The sequence below is a fragment of the Cryptomeria japonica genome, chromosome 9 (assembly GCF_030272615.1).
Source record: "Cryptomeria japonica chromosome 9, Sugi_1.0, whole genome shotgun sequence".
NCBI lineage: Eukaryota > Viridiplantae > Streptophyta > Pinopsida > Cupressales > Cupressaceae > Cryptomeria > Cryptomeria japonica.
In genome coordinates, this window is record NC_081413.1 from 373252050 (window position 1) to 373275573 (window position 23524).

The 23524-nt window shown below is 37.5% G+C and overlaps 1 protein-coding gene across 1 annotated transcript in view; it reads left to right on the top strand.

The window, feature by feature from the left end:
• Window positions 1–13208, top strand: part of LOC131072557 (uncharacterized) — a 50096-nt gene extending 36888 nt beyond the window's left edge. Inside the window, exon 2 of the mRNA XM_058008741.2 lies at window positions 11767–13208. Within this exon, the coding sequence (XP_057864724.1) occupies window positions 11767–12855 (1089 nt within the window). The 3' untranslated portion in view covers window positions 12856–13208. The remainder of the gene's footprint in view (window positions 1–11766) is intronic.
• Window positions 13209–23524: the final 10316 nt, after the last annotated feature.

The window sequence follows — 23524 nt, forward strand, 5'->3', positions numbered from 1 at the left end:
ACATCCAATTGACTATATAAATATTTCGATTGGATGTAGGATATGCCATGAGCATGCTTATCAAGCTAGATCTAGTATGTCTCAAACAAGAGGTAGCCCAAGTAAAATTATGCAAGTAGGTAAATGGGAGGAAGAAAATAAGGGTCTAGAGAGTACATTTAGAAAGCACCTCAAGATCAACAACCACATCAAGAAGAGAACAAACAACATTAGAAAGATAATCCAACGAATAAAGAATTTTAGAATGTGTTTGTAAAAGCACAGGTTCAAATAATATTATGCAACCCCTTCAAGATAATGACACGGGGGAGTAAGCATCCACCCACTATGGCCACAAACATTGAACTCATGAGTTTGAAATCTTAAGCAAGTTTTACAGCGGTGGCCACAACTTTGTTGAAAAAAAGGCTCCTTAAGCCTATTGCCTAGCCAAAAAGAGAAGATAATGCAGTTGATGATAAATGTGTTCTTGAATTGGGGACCAAAGTAACTAGGGACAAACAATCTATCAAAAGAAAAGCAACAAATATAGGGATCACTAGTCATGACACAATGCCAAGTGATATCACCATCAACAAAATGATGTAGACTTAGAGCCCAAAGTTCACATAATTAAACAACGAGGAGGAGCACCTTAGACCAGACAATGATCAATAATGCATCTCTTCTCTTGGAATGCTAAAGGTATTGGAGGCTCTAACAAACTTCAATTGCCTAGTAAGGTAACTAAAATAAGATTTATAGGATACTCCTATAGCTAAACAAGTAGGATTTGATTTATTGATAGGATACTCATATAGATGTACACAGTACACACATTTGCCTTCAAATGAAAGTTGCTAACCATTGAAATGCGTGTATCCTTCTTATTTCCTCTCACATAAGATGGGATCATCATGATATTATTAGAAATGTCTACTTCACCTCGGGCAATTTGCAAGAATCCTGTGGATTGAAAGTTTAAGAGATTGGGCAGCACATCATTGCACATAATGCCTAATCTGCTTTGGAGATTTCTTATGTACCTTAGGGACACGTCCCTTATGTTTCTAGGCTTGTTTCCTATAGGAGACATATCAAGGACATGGGGATGGGTTGGAAACATTCCCCTACCATCTCCAGTTGTCAAAAAAATTGAGAATTTGTTTTGAAACGTCTTTTTTGTGTGAATTTGTTTTGAAACGTCTTTTTTGTGTACATGTAGCTGTCCCTAGATGACCCAAATGTCCCTTGATTGTCTTATGGGCAATTAGCCGCTTGCAGCCTAGTGAACATAAAATAAAATTTAAAAATAAAAATCAAAAGTTGAAAACAATGGGATGGGGCACCACAAGGACCCCACACTCTATTACACCAATCCTAAAAATAAAAAAGGCATACATGACTAAAAGAAAATATAAACTAATTTTCCATTTTCCATATTGTGAAGAAGACAAAGAGGGAGAACAATTGTGAGAACATAAGAGAATGGTAGTGAGAAGAAGGCAAAAGAGCTTTAAAACCATATCATGAACTTAAACACGATAAAATTATTAAAAATGGCATACAACTTGAAGGTTTGTGTGGCCTTAGAGGCTTTAGCTCGGGCTTGATGTTGGGGGCTTTTCCCTTTGACCTTGTTCTGTATTATGACATGGTGTTGCCCCTCAACCTTGGGAGGTGCACAACCCTTAGACCCTCACAATGGCAATGCCTCTTGACCCCATTGAGGGTAGTGTCTCAAAATTCTTCCAATGGGCATTACTGTGCTTACAATTTTATATAGTCAAACAATAGAAATAGGTTTACCTCTTGACAATCAAAGAAGTTGGTGGTTGTGCATAGTGCCTTGCGACTTCAAGATTGTGAAGGTCTTGAGTATTGTCAAATTCTAGGCACATTTTGGAACTTTGATCCCAAAGATGCTGCATGAGTAGATGAGGAGGCACAAGATGGATTGTTGGGGTTTCATTGGATGAGGCAATCTCTCATGGTGGTAGTGGCATATTTTCTATGTTATTTTCATTTGTCATTGAAACATGCAACCATTGGGTATTATTTTGTTGTAATGTTGCAATCTCTCATGGTGGTAGTGGCATATTTTCTATGTTATTTTCATTTGTCATTGAAACATGCAACCATTGGGTATTATTTTGTTGTAATGTTGTATACAATATTAATGCATATAGACAATGAAAACAATTGAATTTTGTTAATCTGTTTGTCAACTCTGTGAAATTTCAAGTCAACTCTAATGTTGTGTATTAAGTTTCTACAATGTATATGATGAAGGCCTTATCAATATTATCATACAAATGTTTGAAATTTCCTATGTATATAATTCTTTCTAAATATTTCTATTTTTTACCCCCTTGTCATCTCCTTAAAAATGGCCTCTCAAAAAATCTGTCCTAAAAATGCATCACTTTGTCCCCTGCAGTTGCTGTTCTATATATAAACTTGGTCTAACATATTAGATTTTGATTAAATCAAATCCCTTGAAGCAGAAAAAGGAGGTAAAGGATTCATTTCAAGAAGAGCCAATGTTATGATAGATCTAATCACAAAAGTGAGAGTGATAGACGTGGAGATAATTGATGGTCGATGCACATGGACTAACAAAATAAAAAGGAACAAACATAGCTGAAAAATGGGACAGAAGTTTGATAAGTGAGAAGTGGATTGACCTAAGGAATTGTGTGCAAGCAAAAATGTTGAATACTAGTTTCATTGATCATTGGCTAATCATGCTTACCATCATGCCAAAGCATAACATTTGATGGCTGGAATATTTGAACAAATATGGCTAACCTACTCAACATTCCAAGAGCATATGTTTTAGACCATGCCATATACCAAAATAGTGGAGCATCTTAGATACAAATATCTAGGATAGGAACAAGAGAAGATTTGATATTAAATGAGGACAATCCAAAAAGTACAAGAGAACCTAGCAGCAATCCAAAGTCAAAAATCAAACTGTAGCTTCAACTTAAAGCTTGGCAGCACAAGATCAAGTAATAATAGAGCTGACATTTGCTCAAAGAAGTTTGTATATTCATTCGAAGTAGAGGTTAAAAGAAAGTTTGGTTCTCAAATAGGATATTGACACAACTTACTTCCATAAATCTGTGGTGAATGGGCAACATATCAATGCCCATACAAAAATAGTCTCAACAATTGACAAAGTCTCATAGGTTCTTAAGAAATCACAACTGATGCAACAAAATACTTCAAGTGAATTCTAACTGCCAATATCAATTGTGGATGAATCAGACAAACCTAGTAAACACCACTCTTGCAAATCCCTGGCCTCATCTCATAGAAAGAAATGATTATTGTTCAAAGACATTGATGAGGAATCTAAGTCGGTTTTTGCTTTAAACAAAGCCTTTAATGTAGATGGATTCCATCTATTTTACCAAGCCTTTTTTGGAAGGAAGATTTGTTGCAAGCAATCATCCAATCTTGAGTAGCATTCAAATTCAGGTAATTAATGTTTATTCCAATGGTAAGAAGTAAAGTGATTTCGGAAAATTTCAAACATCCTTTGGTGGCCTAGGAAGATGTTTGTATTTAAATGCTGCCTTCTTGTGTTATTTTATGCTCAGCTGTCATCCTTAATCACCTAGATTGCAATTTTGTTATGTTTGCCATTCCTGTCATGGTTTGACTTTGGATCATCACTTACCACTAGTCACATTTTTGTACTGGCAGAACCAATTGAAAATTAGGAATCTTCATTTAGGATTTTTTTTAGAGCTGGTGAAGTTTCATCATGATAGTGCTATCTCAGTTTTTGACTTGGAGATGTCATATGAAAAATGTGAAAGTATCCTTAATGCTTTAAAACACACACTAACCACGACTTTGTAACCACTCAACCACTTGAATCACATTTTTATATTGGCATTGCCAGCTCTAGAATACAATTTTCATCTTATACTTGAATGCTGGTCGCAACTTTGGTAGTCATTTGCCATTCCATTTGCCACTTTTCACTGCCTCGATCACTGGAAAAAGTGCGATTTTCACTTTGTGCGTGTAGGTAGTTGCACTTTTACCCAGTCTCTGCCACTTTGTGTGGGGTTTCATGTCCTCTTTGCAATTTTGGCATGTTTTATGTTGGCTATACCACTAATTGCCAGGCACACTTTGGGACTGTTTTGCCACCTTCATGTCATGTATTTATTCTGGTCTAATCATTTGGAAACTGCATCTTTTAACTAAGTTTGCACTTTTACCTAGTCTCTGCCACTTTGGGTGGGGTTTCATGTCCTCTTTGCAATTTTGGCATGTTTTATGTTGGCTATACCACTAATTGCCAGGCACACTTTGGGACTGTTTTGCCACCTTCATGTCATGTATTTATTCTGGTCTAATCATTTGGAAACTGCATCTTTTAACTAAGTTTGTTCCAAGGTATGGTGTTGGTTGCTTTGGTAGCTGCGACGTCTTTGGTGCCTTTTTATCTGGCATAATCATCTAAAACTTGCAATTCATTTGAATTTTCAGCTTGATTTTTTTCTTGGTAGAATTCCAGAAGCTCTCTGCCACTTTGATAATGAGCTCTTCCAAGTTGTGTCCTTGATTTGCCTTGTGCCAATCCATTCAATGAATGGGTGGAGTACTGGAGTAGCCATTCAGGAATATACCGAATTGTCTTCAGATTCAAGCCTCTTACATCTCTTTCTCTTCTTTATTAAGTTTGAGCTCCAATACTTCTTTGCCATCTGCTTGATATGGTGCAACTTCAGAGATTGTTAGTTGAAAAACTAGACCAAAACCAAATAATTTTATGATTTGACAAAGGAGGGATTCTGTTGACTTTTGGTGCAGACAAGGAGAGGGAGCCAAATGAATGGCAGCCCGCTCCTTGGAGCCACACATACAAAACAACACTCAATGCAATCATGGAAGCAATCACAAGTCAAAACAGAGTTCTTGTTCATCAAATTAAGATTCAGCCTTTTCGAGGCTTTCACAGTCATGCAGTCACACAGGGACTTACAAACCTCATCTCACTCCAACTGGTACACAGCAAGAGGCTTATACATCAGCCAAACAAGGAAAGCCTAAAACATAGGTGAGTGCATGATAGGGGTAGCCTACCTAGAAACAAACAAGGATTTTCATAATGCAGATAAAAGATGGATTTTTTAATGGGATCTTTTGTGCCTTTTTAAGATACAAAATTTCCTGTTATTAATGGGAAATTTTTATATTGAATCAACTGAGAAGAAGTGGTTGGATTGAGCCAAATATGCACCCTAATTGCAAACAAGTGAAGAATCAATTTGCAACTTTTCAAAAGCTGCTCCTATGTGTAAAAAGTTTGCAGCCAAATAGCAGGTAAATTCCTGTTCATAATGCAATTAAAAGATGGATTTTTCAATGGGATATATTATGCTTTCTGAAGATACAAAATTTCCTGTTATGTATAACAGGAAATTTTTATATTGAACCGAGAAAAAGAGGTCGGATGACCTAAATATGCGTGCTAATCGCAAACAAGCGAAGAATCAATTTGCAGCTTTTCAATAATTGCTCCTATTTGAAAAAACGCTGCCAAAGAGCAGGTAAAATCCTTTTTTATAATGGAGATAAAAGATAAATATTTTAATGAGATCTATTTGCCTGTAATGTCCCGTATCAGTCTAGGTCGGGAAATAGGGACAATTACTTCAATTCTTCACACTTACACTATCTAATCTTTGTAACTGAATTATGGTTTGGAGAATATCACTTGCTATTTCTGTTATGTACAATAATCTATATGCTAAAAGTGAATTTGTATGATATGCAATAGTCCTTGCTAAGCTTGATACAGCAATATGGTTATGTGACTGAACTATATACAAATTGCTTTATCTGATTTGACAGTCTGAAATATGCAATGACCCGTAAAACAATAACTCCTATAGTGATCCAATTGCTTACAATCAGTGTTGTTGTATCTAATGTAGAATTATGTGCTTAAAATCAGTATGAGACAAATATGCAGATGTTCAAAGAGCAGATCCAAATATATGAATAAGAGTTAATAAGTTTCCAATTCCATGATTGTCTGCCCTTTATATTACAGCAAACTATAAATGTTGCATTCATATACTCCTGTCGCATTTCCATCCATAACCTACTAAATTCAGACTGATAATATTAGATCAAGTTCTGCTCTTATTTGTCTAGTTTCCTGATTATCAGATCAATTCCTTAGTTTCCTTTTTTATACCTTCAATAAACGACTTCTATTTCTTATTTATATCTTTATGAGAAAAAGGGTCACAATCCTTCATCCAAACCGTTGCCCTTTAATACCTTATAGTTTATTTTAATTTAATCCTTTTTTATTTCCAATTGATAGTATGGAACTAGCGTCAACTTTCCTTAATTATTATCTCTATAGGATTATATGGTACGACACTTACTACTTTAAATGATTTCCTTATTATTTAATTTAGGAGTATTATCATTGTCTAATGCTGAGGGAACAATCTCCGACACAGGCAGTCTTTCTGACAACAGTAGTCCGTGTCTTCTCTGAATTGCGATTCCCATCTCCTTTAATACTTTATTGAACGGTATCCTTTATCGGTCATACCCTTCCATGCAAATCTGTTCTATTCAGTAAGCATCTTCATTCCTTATGCACATCTTCTTAAATCAAATGTATCTTATAAACTAAGCACACTTATATTACCTCTTAGTTATGAATCGCACCTCTTCAATGGTTAGTTTGGTTTATAAACAATTTATATTCTAGACAAATCACCATCTTAATATACTATGCATCGTTATAATATGTTAATAACTGTATCTCCTTGTAATTGAAGCCTTAATAATTATTGTTTCTTATATATGGATTGGTTAGCCAATCACACCCTTTCATTGATTGTCTTCACTTAATCACTGCTTATAATAATATTAAAGGCATATACCAGAACCATAGATTATGATTATGTCATCAATATATAAACTAACCTACCACGTGTTGTGACCTAATGTAAATTATGTTTATAGCAGCGGCCAAAGAGCAGGTAAATTCCTTTTCCAAGAACTTTTTGATCCAAGTGTCAAATTGTTGCTCCAATGGTGGTCCAAAAAAATAAAAATAAAAATCCATTGTTGAATTACCCTGTCAATTGACACCAGGATATGTCTTTTGTAATGTATGGCCTGAGAAAAATAGAAGATTTAACAATAAACACCAGCCAATGTATGGAACACCTTATTAGAATAATAACAACCCAAGGTCACAGCGTAGCTGTGATATACAATGAAGTTAAACAGATTTGACTCTGCAAACATGTTGGATCTGAATACAGTAAAGCAGTGGAACATTCTTACAAACTTAATTATTTAAATACACATTAACAGTAGTCCCAAATTGCACATGGAAGGCCACTTCAGGAAGGCAGGTTAAAATTGAACTTCTATGATGCTTTTGTCCCCAACATAGGGTTTGTTGGCGGGGAGGTATTATCACAAATCATTAAGGTAAACATATAATTCCCAACAGAGAAGCTATACATGTGCTAAGTAATAACGTGACTGAATCTTTGACCCCATGGTGGAGGTGTCGTCCTAGCAAGGGGAATAAAAGAAATGAAATTGATGGATGAAGGAGATTCAGATCTTATAATCTCTATAAATTAGTGATACACAAAATTACAAATGGCCTCATACGGGAAAATGGTGAACATGATAAATTTTTTTATAAGTAAAACCATCCAGTCCCACTAGATCCAAAGAGCAATATGATTATCATTTTCTGTGGACTACCACACAGTCAATGTTTTAATTATATAAAAAATGAAAGATTGAGAGCCCTCCTACCATTCTCGACCCCCACCTATTCTTTATGATAGGTAGGGATGTTGTACACTCCATGGGAAGTTTATTCTAAATTTATATTGTACGACTCCCTTGTGCCTTTCTTTCTTCTAACCACATTGTCTGTTAACATTTCTCCCTGCAACACCACTTTTATCCTAATGATCAATCTTCATATATTAGAAATGGCCACTTCTTCCTTGTTGCCATCAACCCTCTATCAACAACCTGTGTCATCTTCCAGGATCTCTTCATCCGTTAATTTACCAGTGTTTTATTCATCTCATGCTTTAATTCCTCTTTCCCTTTGGAATGATGCTGCAATACTTGAGTATTTTCCCTTCAAATTGGCCCAACACTCAAAATGCCTACATGTACCACAATGGACTTAAACATGTTTTTATGATCTTTTTCTTCCCATTGATAAAATCCTCAATCTTCTTAAAGTTGTGCTTCTCTGACACACTTAAATGCCCTTCTATTGTGTCTTCTTTTCTCCATTCAGGTTGCCACAGCAAGGAGCATTTGAATGAAGATGCATGAACATGACTCCTATTTATTAAGTTGGTGAACATTGAAAGACTTTCTTCTGTTTTCACATCTCTCTGTAATCTAGGCATTACTTGCCGTTGTATGTTGGCCAGATTTACAGTGGATCTTTACTTATGGCAGCCACAAATTTCAAGATAGAACTAGCAAAATTTTTGAAGGTTGGTGGGAAGGAGTTGGAAAGAATGAAGATTTGCTTGTATTTTCCTTCCAACCTAAAAGTCCACCTTGACAAAGGCTGCTCACAATTTCTCCATAACCTAGGCGTTTAACCTCTTAGCATAAGTTTTTCCTAGATATGATATCTCTGGATCCATCAAGATTAGCTTTAATAATTTCCCTTTTTGACTGCTTAGGTCATAGGGTGTTTGGAAAATTTTGTTATAACTGCAAACATCTCAAGAAATCTTTTCAATTAGATCCAACCATTGGTACTCATATCTCTATTAAAATGCAGCAGAGGAAAAAATTATGTATATATTGTTAGAAGTCATGAAAGGGGAAGTAAACTAATGCAAGTGTAAGAGCTTGCATACAACTCACAAGCCCCTAAGAACACAACAGAGTGCAAAGGAAAATTTTAGCAAAGCAAGAAATTGTTAAGATGCAGAGTCATGATCAAGTGCCAATTCCTGTGGAGGATGAGGATGTTGGGGTTCATATTTGTTGTAACAAGTGTGAAGAGTCAGGAAATGCTCTATCAAAATGCTCTTCTCAATCTGTGCTCTTGATCAAGAGTCTAGACAACTCACCATCTCCGCTATTTTTGCATTTACTAAAGTAAGAAATGTTTGCAATCCTGCTGATTAATTTTCTAAATATCCCAACTATGTTATTTACATGGTGAGCTACTCTCACCTTCCCTCCCCCTCGTTTGTGTCCACCTTGTTGTCACTGGAAGCAAAGGAAATCATTTTCCCTTAAATCCAAACAATTTGCTGCATCTGTAAGTATATGAAATCATATCTATGGAAAAACCTCGCATCAGGTTTTTTCATTTTACTTTTATTTGATCATATCATTTGCCAAAACATGAATCACACCCTTAAAGGCATGGTCTAGAAAATGGAGGAAAAGGGGGTTGATTTGGTACACTTTCAACATTGCATATCACTTCTACTTTCTTCATCCAGTGGCAAAGAAATAATCAAGTGAAACTTCAGAACTGCATGAAACACCCGATTGAGTAATTAGATCTGCTGATTAAATTATTTAACATCTTGGCAACAGAACTGACGCCATTGGACATGTTCTCTGCTGAAAAAAAAAAAGGAGACTTGCAGTGATTATTCATCAGAAATTCCTGCAGGGTGGTCTCAAAAAGCGACTGGTTAGCTCACTCCGGTGCCAGCATGACTCAATGCAAGTATATGAGGAATGGACTCAAAATCTGCACTAGGCTATTCCATTTGGAATACTCACCAAATGTTGTCCCTTCTGCTACCCTACTGAGGATGCAAGAGGAAACAAAATCAGGTTTTGATGATCCGAGCTGCCACCATTTCTGATCCTCCTTGATCGCATCTCTTTTTGCTGTTTCATCACTACTATTACACTTACGTATTGTGGAATTGTGTCATATCTGTTACACTCAAAAAGATCTCTCCTGGCTTATTCCAGTAGGTGTAGTCTTACTCTCTAGGTTTCCTTCATATTTTTGCCGTTACAGGGGACTCACCCTGTTAGATTTTGGTATTCTTGTAACATAACTTTTTCCCGTTAGTTTTTTTTTCAACTTTTCCGAAAAATAGTATATTGAGATTGATGAATGTCAATTTTAATTGTCTTTGTTGGTATATTCTTTATGTATGTGTGATTTATATAAATAAATATACTATCCTTTTTTTACGGTAATCTGTATAAATGGTGTTCTTAAATTTGCTTTATCTGTATTGTTTATCTTATCTGTATCTAAATCCATTTAATTGAGAAATATTTTATACTTCTTTCTTCATCTGTACGCACAACAACTTTAAAAGCCACATCCTTTATGTAAAACACTGCCAAGTTTGTTGATCTGAGATCCAAACACATGGAAAGTTTTCTGTTTCATGTTTTGTACAACATAGTTTGGAGTTATTTTAGTTTTTTTGTTCTGTAGCCTTTGTTTTTAACGTCTTTTTTTCATAGTCATCAAGTTACAAAAGTACTGGTATACCTATTTACTGCAAATTATTAATGGCAGGATTTGTTTCTGACTTCTAGATGCTTTCAGGGGGTGTGACTCAGGTCCATCCTGTTGTTATGGTTTGGAGGACAAGGAAAGTGATATTTTTTAAATAATGATATTTAGGGGCACTAAAGTTATGGAGATGTTTGGAGATGGCATATTCTTAAGTAACCGATATGGTTGTTAAGGCGTTTCCCTGTTACTCTGCTTCTATTTATTTATTGTTGTGTTAGAAGGTGAAAAAAAGGTTAAAGAGAATTTTTTAATGGTTTTATACATGTAGCTTGCAAAGGATTTAGGTTAAAAATAACTTGTCAACATGCTTTTGTAAACCTTGTTGAATAGGTTCAAAAGACCAATGGAGTTACAGAGGAGGTACAGCTTAACCTTGTAACTATGTTCATATGATAGCATGTCAGCTGGATTTGTTAGAGAATACCTAGTTTCTTTACAATATCGATGCTGATCCTTTAAGGTTAAGACCCCTTCAGTTTTTCTTTGTGAGGCCTTGAAGCAACATAATGATCTTGTAACTATGTTCATATGATACCATCTACATTACCCGGGGATGCGTCCCCGGTTTTTTTTTCAGGCATCCCCGTCCTGGGGACAGGGGACTCCTAGGGGATGTTCCCATGATTTCTGCATATAGACAGTGGATTTTGACAATGAATTCTATAAGCAATTTGACTTTGACTCTCAATTTAACACAAATTTGCCATAAGAACTCCGCTAGTTCTTATATGTTAAGGTTCTATAATGTATATGTGCATGTTTTATCCATGTTTTCATATGAATATTTTCAATTTCCCTATATATTTTAATTTTCTCTATTTTTATATAACCGTCCCCTTGGCCATCCCCTAGCTGTCCCCAAAATTGGCAAAAAAAATCACCGTCCCGGAAACACATACCCCCGTCCCCCGCCGTCCCCGTCCTGAAAACTCGGGGTAACATAGGATGGTATGTCAGGTGGATTTGTTAGAGAATACATAGTTTTTCACTCTATCAATGACAATCCTTTAAGGTTAAAGGTTCCTTAAGTTTTTCTTCTTGAGGCCATGAGGCCATGTGCCAGACAAAGTCCTATATTATTTCTAAAAGATGTGATTGAATTTTAAAGTGTGAATTTAATGACACGCAGATATGTTTCCTATCCCTTCACAACCCCCCTTCTCCCTACCATATCATTTTTTCCCTTGGGTTTGATGAGCTTTCTTATTTGAATTTTGCAGGCACTGGCAGGTAGCCATTCCTTGGAAGAGGATGAGGATCTAGAGAATGACAATGGCACTATCATGCCTTACATTTTATGTCAGCCTACAGGGACAAGGGAACTTCCATTTCAGAAAGTAGACGATAACATTTCAGAACCTGTCAGAAGATCTTTGAGGAATACTATGATCAAGAGGACAGGAGAAACCAAAGGCCATTTGGCTAATATTTCACCTTCTAGTATGAAAAAGGCTAGGAAAGATGTAGTAGATCTAGAAACCACAGAGCTCTCGTTTCAGAAGAATGGGAATCAGGAATGCCATCAGATTTCTGCATCGCCTTCTTTTGATAAAGGAGTTGATACGAGAAGTTTACATTATCATCATGAAGCAATAAATCATCAGAAATCATTTGAGGGGGAAAAAACAAAGAGGTCAGGACTAAGAAAATCCCAGAGGAAAAATGACAGCTATTTGAATAATGTCTCAACTGGTGAATGGAAAGATGAGGATACACATGGTACAGGTGCAACCGATGTTGAAATCCCTGGAAATGTAATTGCAGAGAAGGGACGGCAGAAGAGTTGCCTCAAAACAAGCCCATCCAAAGTAATTAATGCTACAGGCTTGAAGGCACACAATGAAGTTAATCCAAATAAAAATGTTGTTAATGTGGAACCACTTAATCTAAGTCGCAACAATATATCTTCATGCTCTTTGGAAACAAGGAAACCACACCAAAAGAATATGCTAAATGAAGCATATACCGCAATGTTAGACAAAGACATTGTAATTGAAAACACAAATTCATGCACACCTTCAGGGTCCCCTGGTGAAGGGGAAAAGACATTTACAGTCACTATTCCCCACCTGGAATATGTTGGGTACATTAAAGCTGATCAAGGGAATTCTGGTAGCTTACATGGGAGGGCATCATTGAGAGAATTGAAACTATTGGCGTATCATTCTGTGCTCCAAGCATTATACCTTCAGGGCACTCATAATTGGAATCATGAATTTCTCCTCACAAATCTTCGTGAAGCTCTCAGTATTAGCAATGAGGAGCATTCGACAGCGTTGAGACGTTTAACAACTGCAAATTATGACTGAACTTGATCTATCATGTTTTTAGTAACAGTTCGAAACATATTTGAGAGGATGCGAGTTTTTTGAATCTAGATTGTTTTAATGATATGGATATAATTGAATGACATAAGCAGATGATGCTGCCTACTGGAAAATTTTGTGGTCTGTTCTGATCAGAAGTAACAAAGCACATAGGTCTTTTCAAATCAAGTCAATGTAAATCTGCAAGTGCTTTAAAAAATTCTCACCATCTAAAGCTCTTGAGATGGTTTTTTGGTATGTCGAAGACAACTTGAACTGATTGTGTTCAGCATAAGAGCTTTATATTATATTCTATAATACGTACTAAAAGTTAAGGGATTATTTTGTCTCATTCATCAATAGTGCTCATATTCTAACTGCTATTTTCAGTAAATTTCAAAAGCACGCCAAAAAATTATTACAATATAGTTTCTATGAGATAGAAGGTTGAGAAGAAAAGCAAATTTCAGAATTATAGTTCTAGTTTTCTGAATTCTGGCATTCTTCCATTCTTCAATAGAAATTTTAGTGTCATAAGAGGTGAGTAGTATAACTTAGAAATCACATCTGTGGTGAAAATGATTCTGAAATGAAATGATTGCTAGCATACCAGAGCTGTAAAAAATTAGCTATAGCTAGTTGCCCAGAATTCTTAATTTCTTCAATTCAACGATGGAAACCAATTGTGTGTGCAATGCTAATGACCTCAAGGGCATGTAAACTTGGGATTGTGCAAAAGCTGATTGGTTCCAGTAAATGGGAAATTGAATAGCCTTAATAACTCATATATTTGTTAAACATGTGTTTGAGAATCTGGAGTGCCATATATTTGTTCAATATAGATTGTAGGAAGCACTTAAAAACTCCTTAAAAGTGTGACGCAAGCACAATATTTATGTGGGAGCAAGAACAATTATGATATCTGCTCTTTGAAAAAAAAAAGGAAAAGTTGCTGGACATTTTTAAAACCCTGTCATGGAACGGAAGGGGACTATTGGCCTATAATGAAAATACAACTAAAGCATTTAATTTGTTAATTTAAACTGCAAATTGTTAAGCATCACAAAATGAAATGGCAGAACCCAGATTAGTGATCAACACTCGTGGGGAGATGTTGTCATCCTTTGAATGTGGGACTAATGTCATGAGCACAATTGTATTTATTATTGACTGATTGGAGGCTCATTTGGGAAAACAATCTTAATTTGGTGTATTTGCTGACTGTGCAGTGCCGTGGTCAAAGACTTGCAGTTTTGGGGTTTATTGGGATCATGTGGTTGCAATTGACTTCAACTCAACAAGTGTATTTTGTTTGTTGTACTTGGCTATTTTACCTTGGCAGTTTCTTTATGCCATTTATTTTTTGTCTATATCTTTGTGTCACAATTTGTTTTTGCCTTGGTTACGTGCCACATATACTATGATTTTGTTACAGATATACCATGAAATTTATATCTTTTATCGTTTGTTTTGCTTCTAAAACTTTCCAAGGCTAGGAGTTAATATGGTGAAGCAGGGAAAATTTGAGGGAAAAATTACATTGTCCTACACAATATGGAGGTTATTTCAGAAATCGAGCAACCATATGGCAATCTTAATCCAAATATAGCTTTGCCCTTTAACAATGACCTCCACAAGAGAAACACGCTCAACAAGGTAATTGCACGTTTTATTGAATTTACAGGCTCACATGAGTTTTAATTTCAATTTTGGATTAGGTAGATACCATTTGAAGGGTCTTTTTAAATTAGAGTGTATGTTTATGGGGTCTATATTTTTGTTTTCATCAAATCTCATACATACATTCTTTGAAAAGTCATTATATCCAAAATAAAAATTCGTATAATTTTTTGTTCTGGCCACTCTACCTTAGTTTGAATGGAAAACTACTAGACATCTGTGATCACTACAACATTTGTGTTTTTTTCAATATGTGGTTTATGTCCCGTCTTTACAGTAAATTTTTCAAGCAAAACATTTTTCCAAGTCTTATTGGTGATATGATTCAAATCATTTGCACCGTTTTTTCACTCTTAAATGGGTGTCGACAAAATTTTGCTTAGTGACTTCACAGGTCAGGTACTGGATGCTTATGTCGTCTTCTAGCTGTTCAGGTGCTGTTAATTACTTTCTTTTCAAGGTACATTGTTTTCCATGTCTTTTAAAACTGGCTTCTGTGGCAGGTATTTTCCATTTGCTCACAACATTTTCTAGGCCTTATGGTGTTCAATTGGAGGCCAAAATCCTCTTTAAACTACTGTAAGTTACCAAGTACAGAGAGCTCCCTTTCTTTATTGTCTTAAACTTCTAATGTCTTAAGATACACAGAACACTAGATACATAACGGGTGTTAGCATTTTAAGCCGTTGTTTTATTTTCACAAACTATTTTTTTTTCATGAGATAAAACATATATAGACACGAGTCTAAATAGGAGAATACATACAAAACTATCATATCAAACACAGCCAACATGAAAGTATCAAGGGACTGGCTTCCACGAAGAATCAACAAAAAAACAGTTGTCATGCTTGTGCAAGGCACCCAACAAAATAGTACTCATTAGCATCAACGACCGATGCAAAGTGAATCAAGGAGCAATATAAATAGCTTAGACATCAAATGAGAACTTGAAAAAATCATGAGGGAATCAATCCTTCACATGACATTCATAATCTTAGAGGAATGCTAGTAAACTTCTTTTATAGGAAGAAGGTTCTCCTTGTCAATTGACATAGGAATAACAATTGGTTGAGGATCCTTAGGTTTGTTGTATATTACTTACTAGTATCAACGACCAATGCAAGGTGTGCAAAGAAGTAATATAAATAGATTAGAACATTTAATGAGAACTTGAAAATATCACAAAGGGACCAACCCAACACATGGCTTTCATGGTCTTTGAGAAATGTTGATTAATAGCTCCTTTTATATGAAGACAAGGCTCTCATTGTCAATTGAAGCAGGAATAACAATTGGTTGACCCTTCGTAGGCTTGTCATCAATATTGGAAAGCTTTGCAATCAAATCATTGGCTCTCCTTTGAATGATTGCCTTTGCTATCTTGGGTAGCCATCCATAGCGTTTCTTCCATTCTACTACCCTTGTTCTACCCTACCTCCCATATCTTGATATTGGAAGTGGAATATTGCCACAACTATTGTGGAGTTACAAGATAATTAATAGTGGACTTAATCTGTGTTTCACCTTTCCGTGTTTTTGATTAGCAATTAAACAAGTTTTGAAGGGACCTCAAAACCTTTAACAAAATGATCAACAATAGACCACATGTTTGTAGCGAACTAAAAACCACAAGTTTTTGACCCCAGTACACAACGCGACTATAATCAAACTACAACAATAAAGAACCATTGGACCTCAAGTCCACAAACCACATAAACCAAAACGACTAGATAGACAATGCTTTACATTTTCCTATCAATCCTCATGACTTTAACCCTAGGATAATAATTTAAAACAATTTAGGAAGATCTCTCTTCCTTATTTGTACAATCGTCTAAAAAACATATCCAAATCAATAGGTTGGGGAGAAGGGCCTCACCACCATCTCCAAGGGAGTTGCATGTGAAGTGCACTAAGGAAAATCGAATGGAGAAGAAAGCCCCATCAGCTTAGCAACATCACAAGGCCTCTTGAAATCCCCCTTGGCAAGGTCACATGAACAACCATCATAACATCACAAGATCTCTCAAAGTCCCCTGAGAAGGTCACAAGAATAGATGAAGATTGAACAATAGTTGTATCAACCAAAGGGGAAGACACTAGAGTATCAACAACATTTGACGAGAGAGAAGAATAATCCTCAACCCCCAATGATGGAGATTCAATAGGGAGGGTTGTCAGATGGCCAGGAAAGGCTTCATGCCACCAAGTAGGATACTTAATACTTTGTGATGAGGATGAAGACATTTAGAGGCCAAGTGAGCAGTGGCAAAGCATTGTCAACACCAAAAATGAAGGTTCTCATAGGCAAGTGGTTCAAGTCACTTCCTACCTCCCACCATCAAAATGACCTCTCAATGAAGAGGTTTGGAGATGTTGAAGTCCACTAATATATGAGCTTAGGTTGAGTGGCCAACATTCAATGAGGTAGAATCCACCTTCAAAAAATGCCTGATAGTAATGCCAATATCTTCAAAACAAGAATTCCCCCAAAATTGGAGAGGGAAGTAAGGCAATCAAACCCAAGTAGGCACAACCTTGAGTGGCTTAGTTCAATGGTCAAAAGAGGGAAACCATGGTTTGTGAGAGAGGGAGTGTTTTCCACAAAACTGTAATTGACTCGCCTCCAAGTCTTCAATAGAGATGAAACCCACAATAAAGAAACTCCCAGCGCAGGTATAAAGATCAATAGGCTCCTAAGAGAGAGGCCTCAAGGAATCCAAAACCCATTGATGCATCTCAAAGAAGGAAGGCCAAAGTCCATTGAACCTGCAAATAAGACTATGGCGAGAGAAGAAATATTCAATTTCAACCACCTCCTTACCACAAACCACAACTAGAGGAGCCAATGAGCATGGTAGTGGACAAACCTTCCCATGCAAAGAAGAGGGCACATCTAAACCCACCACATCAACAAAGGAGGGACCATCATTTGTCTCTATATGGGGACAATGAGTGGTGACCTAATAGCGAGCGATGGCTCGACAATGAGTGACGATCTAGCAATGAACGACAATCTATTGGTGAGTGGCTAACCACCTTTGCATGACAAACCATTGGTGCAACTCAAAATGTAGAAGGGTTTCAATAGAGGGTGCAAGCGACATTTTTCAAAAATAAAAAAAGATAATGTTTAGTTTTCATCCTTTCCATGTTACCAATTCCTTTGGTGCATTATACATAGAGTCAACTTAGTCATGAGTGCCATTAGCCATTGTTTGTTAATGAAGATTGACATGCTTAGCATCAATACCACTATTTGCTTCTTTCGTTGTAGCTATTAAAAACATCCATTCACCATGTAGCGCCCCTCTAGAAGAAGCATCTTTTGGTTCACCTACTTTTGGTAGTATGTGAAATTGTTGATGTTTTTCAATCCATTTTGGGTTAGAATGTAGTCTAATCAAGTTATGTAATTTTCTTTATGTTTGGGATATAGATGGGTTTAAGATATACATTTCTTGGTTATGATGATATTTGTAAAGTCCATTAGCCCAATGATATAATTTGAGATAATATAAATACAATTATAATCTTAAATGACCAAATTGTATGGGCAATGTGTAATATATAATCTTGTATTGGATATCTCTAGATGACAATTTTAATTTAACATGTTACACAAGGTGTCACGATACCATTTAGGTTCTTGTGTGTAGGTCATAGCTACTCAAGAATTGCAAAAAGAAAAGAAAAAGATTTCAAAAGAGAAACATGGTAACTCAACTGAACTAGTAGATGTGGTTCACGTGTCAATAGTGATTGGAGAGGGCTTTAGAATTCAGTGCTTGAATTAGAGTGGCACAATGGAAGCAATTTGATGAGGTGTGAACCTCAAGCTAAACTAGTTGCTAGCACTTAAGGATCCAGATTTGGAGAATCTCTCCTTGAAAAGAGGAAGTTATAGAGAAAAGGACCATAAAGGTATGGAAATAAAATAATGCAGAAAGTAACCTAATTTTGAGAAAAAGTCAATTGTAACAAAGCCAATGTACGCAACGAAGTCAATCGTAAGGAACTAAAATAAATAAAAGCTAGACTTGTAAAGATAATGTTTGGGAAGGAAGCTGAAAGAGAAATCAATAGGAAAATGAATCAAGATTTGAGAAATGAGTGGACTGTCTAAGAAATAAGTTGCCGAGGAAGGAAATTGTTACACACCATCCTTTGCCATATCAATTGGGTTCAACTTTCCTGTTTCATCCACAGTCATCAATTTCAGAGCTCGTCACACATTTGACTATCAAAATTAGGGAGATCATAATTCATAAGAGAACCTTCAATTTGGATATCTATCAAACTTTTGACAACACTAAGACCTCCCTCTCTGCATAGGATGTACCTCTACATCCTCTAAGATTTGCATTAGTGAAACTTGTTATCCTAAATTTTAGTCCAATTATCATCTCTAATCCTTCAAATCTTAAACATAGTTTGTTTTTGATCATTTAGTATTGATTATCCCAAATCTTGCATATCTTAGTTTACACATTACCTCAAACCAATTTTGGAGTCCTATGGAGTGAATCTAAGACCTTGTTAGGATCTTATATCTTTTCATCAAAAGTCAAACCCTCAAACTCTTCAATCTAGTAAAGAGTAGACTAACAAATCCTCCATACTCATCATCTCAATTTCAAGGTCTAGATTTCTCTTCCAGTTGCTTAGGTTTGCATCTATAAGCCACTTTACAAAGTCTTTCCAAAATTAAAAAGTTAAAAAAACATAGGGTATCATTTTCTTAGTGTCGTTGCCTTCCAAAAATCCAAAAATATCTTCAAAAACATAAGATCTCATTGTCATTTCCTTAATTTGCATTACCATCCTTAAAAAGTCCAAAATTCTAAAAACATAGTTTTGTACCTTGGTGTACTTGCTTTGTCCTTTCCCAAATTTCATTATCATCCTTAATTCAAAAATCTCATAAAAAAACATAGGGTAGATTGCTTGTATTGTCATAAGGTCATAGTATTCCTTTTAAGTGTCACCTTTCACACTTAATAGGTCAACATTAGACAAGTCTCAAAACCTCACATGGTTGACACAAGATCACTATCCTTAATTTGTCATTTCCTTAATTTGCATTACCATCCTTAAAAAGTCCAAAATTCTAAAAACATAGTTTTGTACCTTGGTGTACTTGCTTTGTCCTTTCCCAAATTTCATTATCATCCTTAATTCAAAAATCTCATAAAAAAACATAGGGTAGATTGCTTGTATTGTCATAAGGTCATAGTATTCCTTTTAAGTGTCACCTTTCACACTTAATAGGCCAACATTAGACAAGTCTCAAAACCTCACATGGTTGACACAAGATCACTATCCAAACAAACACAACTCCTTGAGTTGAAAACAATTGAAAAGTAGTCGAAAAATAAGAGGAAGATGGACCCAACATCTGACCCCACATATAATCCTACTTGCAACATGAACCTCAGGTTGTCATCTAGTTCCTATCAACCTCTTCCTAGTGGATTCTTATTGCCACATCTAGAGCATGCATTTTCTATTGACAATGTCCAAAAAGGTTTGGAAAGAGTACCCCAAGAGGGAATCAATATCATGTCCAAATATCCACATGTCACAGCAGTCATGAACTCATCCATGTCATCAAACCCTAATCAATATTTCCTATTGCTAGCTCAGAATAAGGCCAAGTTGTCTATTGATTTTGACATGACCTTAATAAAAGAACCTTAAGGTCACGGTTTCAAAGCTTCAAAATCAGGGTTTGCAGGTACAACGTGCATTCGGGGTGCGAGTCACGATTCTAGAACCACGGCGTCAAAATATGATTTTGATTGGCACCTTGCTGTAAATAACTCATTTCAAAGCTTGTGCCTCGAAAGCCCTAGTTTTGGAATGTCAAAATCAACGTTTGGAGTCACAAGGAGCTTTCGAATGCGATTTTGACTGGCATCGTGCTCCTAGCACTTCGTTTCGCACTTTGTTCATTGAAAGCCACGATTTTGAAGCATCAAAATCAGGGTTTGGAGGCACAAGGAGCTTTCGAGGCGTGAGTTCTGATTCCGGAGCCGCGAGTGTCAAAACACGACTTTGACTGGTATTGTGCTCTTAGACCTCGTTTCAGAACTTGTGCCTTGAAAGCCCCAATTTCGAAGCGTCAGAATCGGGGTTTGGAGGCACAACGAGCTTCCAGGGCGCGAGTCGCGATTTCGGAGCTGCGAGCGTCAAAAAGCAATTTTGACTGGCATCATGCTCGTACGACCTTGTTTCAAAGCTTGTGCCTTGAAAGCCTTACTTTTAGAGCGTCAAAAGTAGGGTTTGGAGGCACAATGAGCTTTCAGGGCGTGAGTCTCGATTCTCGAGCCACAAACGTCAAAACGCGATTTTCATTGGCATCGTGCTCTTAGGACCTCGTTTTGGAGCTTTTTCCTTGAAAACCCTTGTTTGAGAGCATCAAAATCGAGGTTTTGAGGCTCAACGAGCTTCAGGGCACGAGTATCGATTCCTAAGCGGTGGGCGTCAAAATGCGATTTTGACTAGCATCGTTCTCTTAGGACCTCGTTTCATAGCTGACTTGTGCCTCAAAAGCCTCGGTTTCTGAGCATCAAAATCGGGGTTTGGAGGCACAACAAGCTTTCGGGGCACGAGTCCCGATTCCAAATCCGTGGGCGTCAAAACATGACTTTGACTGGCATCATATTCTTTGGACCTCGTTTCAGAGTTTGTGCCTCGAAAACCACGGGTTTTTAGCATCAAAACCGGGGTTTGGAGGCACAATGATTTTTTGGGACTTGAGTCCCGATTCTAGAGCCTCGGGCGTCAAAATACTATTTGGATTTGCATCGTGCTCTTAGGACCTTGTTTCGGAGCTCTTGCCTCGGAAGCCTGAGATTCGAAGTATCAAAAGTCCGAGCTTGAGTCACGATTTCGAAATTGCAGGCGTCAAAACGCGATTTTCACTAGCATCATGCTCTTAGGACCTCATTTCAGAGCTTGTGCCTCGAACGCCTTAGTTACAAAGCATCAAAATCGGGGTTTGCACCCACAACGAGATTTTCGGGTGCGAGGCCCCATTCCGGAGCTGCAGGTATCTAAATGTGATTTTGACTGACATCGTGCTCTTAAGACCTGGTTTTAGAGTGTCAAAATCGGGGTTTGGAGGCATAAGAAGCATTCGGGGCGAAATTCCCAATTATAGAGCTGCAGGTGTGAAAACACGATTTTCACTAGCGTCATTCTCTTAAAACTTCGTTTCGAAGCTTGTGTCTCCAATGCCCCGATTTCGTAGTGTCAAAATGGGGGTTTGGAGGCACAACTAACATTCGAGGCACGAGTCACAATTTCGGAATTGGGAGCGCCAAAACGCAATTTTGACTGGCATCATCCTCTTAGGACCTTATTTTAGAGCTCGTGCCTTGAAAGCTTTGGTTTTGGAGCATCAAAATGGGGGTTTGGAGGCACAACGAGCATGCAGGGCGCGACTCACGATACCGAAGTTGCGAGCATCAAAATGCGATTTTGACTAGCATCGTGGTCTTAGGATGTTGTTTCTAAACTTGTGCCTTGATCTCAAAGCGTCAAAATTGGGGTTTGGAGGCATAACGAGCTTTTATGGCGCGAGTTCCGATTCTAGAGCCACGGGCATCACAACGCGATTTTGACTCGCGTCGTGCTCTTAGGACCTTGTTTCAGAGCTTGTGGCTTGAATGCCTTGGTTTCAGAGCATCAAAATCGGCGTTTGGAGGCACAACAAGCTTTTGGGGGTGCAAGTCCTGATTCCGAAGCCACGGGCATCAAAACACAATTTTGACTAGCATTGTGCTCTTAGGACCTCGTTTCGGAGCTTTCGGGGTGTGAGTCTTGATTTCAAAGCCATGGGCATCAAAACGCTATTTTGACAGACATCATGCTTTTAGGACTTTGTTTCGGAGCTTGTGCCTTGAAAGCGCTCGGTTTGAAGCGTCAAAATCAAGGTTTGGAGGCACAAAAATGCTTTCGTGGGTGCGAGTCTGGATTCTTGAGCCGTGGGCGTGAAAATGTGATTTTGACTGACATCATTCTCTTAGGAGTTCATTTCAGAGTTTTTGCCTCAAAAGTCTCAGTTTCAGAATGCCAAAATCGGGGTTAGGAGGCACAACGTGTTTTCGGGGTGCGAGTCTCAATTCCGGAGCCGTAGGTGTCAAAACATGATTTTGACTGGCATCGTGCTCTTAGGACCTCGTTTCAGAGCTTTTGCCTCGAACGCCCTAGTTTCAAAGCATCAAAATCGGGGTTTGGAGGCACAAGAAGCATTCGGGGTGAAAATCTTGATTCCGGGGCCGCGAGCGTCAAAACGCGATTTTCACTAGCGTCATGCTCTTAAGACTTTGTTTCGGAGCTTGTGCCTCCAAAGTCTTAATTTCGTAGCGTCAAAATGGAGGTTTGGAGGGACAACAAGCATTCGGGGCATGAGTAATTATTCTGGAACTACGGACGTCTAAACGCAATTTTGACTGGCATCATGCTCTTAGGACCTCGTTTTAGAGGTGCCTCAAAAGCTCTGGTTTTGGAGCGTCAAAATCGAGGTTTGGAGGCACAATGAGCTTTTAGGGTGCGAGTCCCAATTCTAGAGCCATGGGCATCAAAAGGCGGCTTTGACTGGCATTGTGATCTAAGGACCTCGTTTATGAGCTTGTGCCTCGAAACCCCCAATTTCATAGCGTCAAAATGGGGGTTTTGAGGCACAACAAGCATTCGGGTGCGACTCATGATTCCGGAACTGCGGGCATTAAAATGCGATTTTGACAGGCATCATGCTCTTCGGACCTTGTTTTGGAGCTTGTGGCTCGAAAGCTTCGATTTCGTAGTGTCAAAGTCGGGGTTTGGAGAGACAACGATCTTTCGGTGTGCGAGTCCCAATTCCAGAGCTGCGGGCGTCGAAACGCGATTTTGACTAGCATCGTGGTCTTAGGACGACGTCTTTAAGCTTGCGCCTCGAAAATCTCGATCTCAGAGCGTCAAAATTTGGGTTTCGAGGCACTACT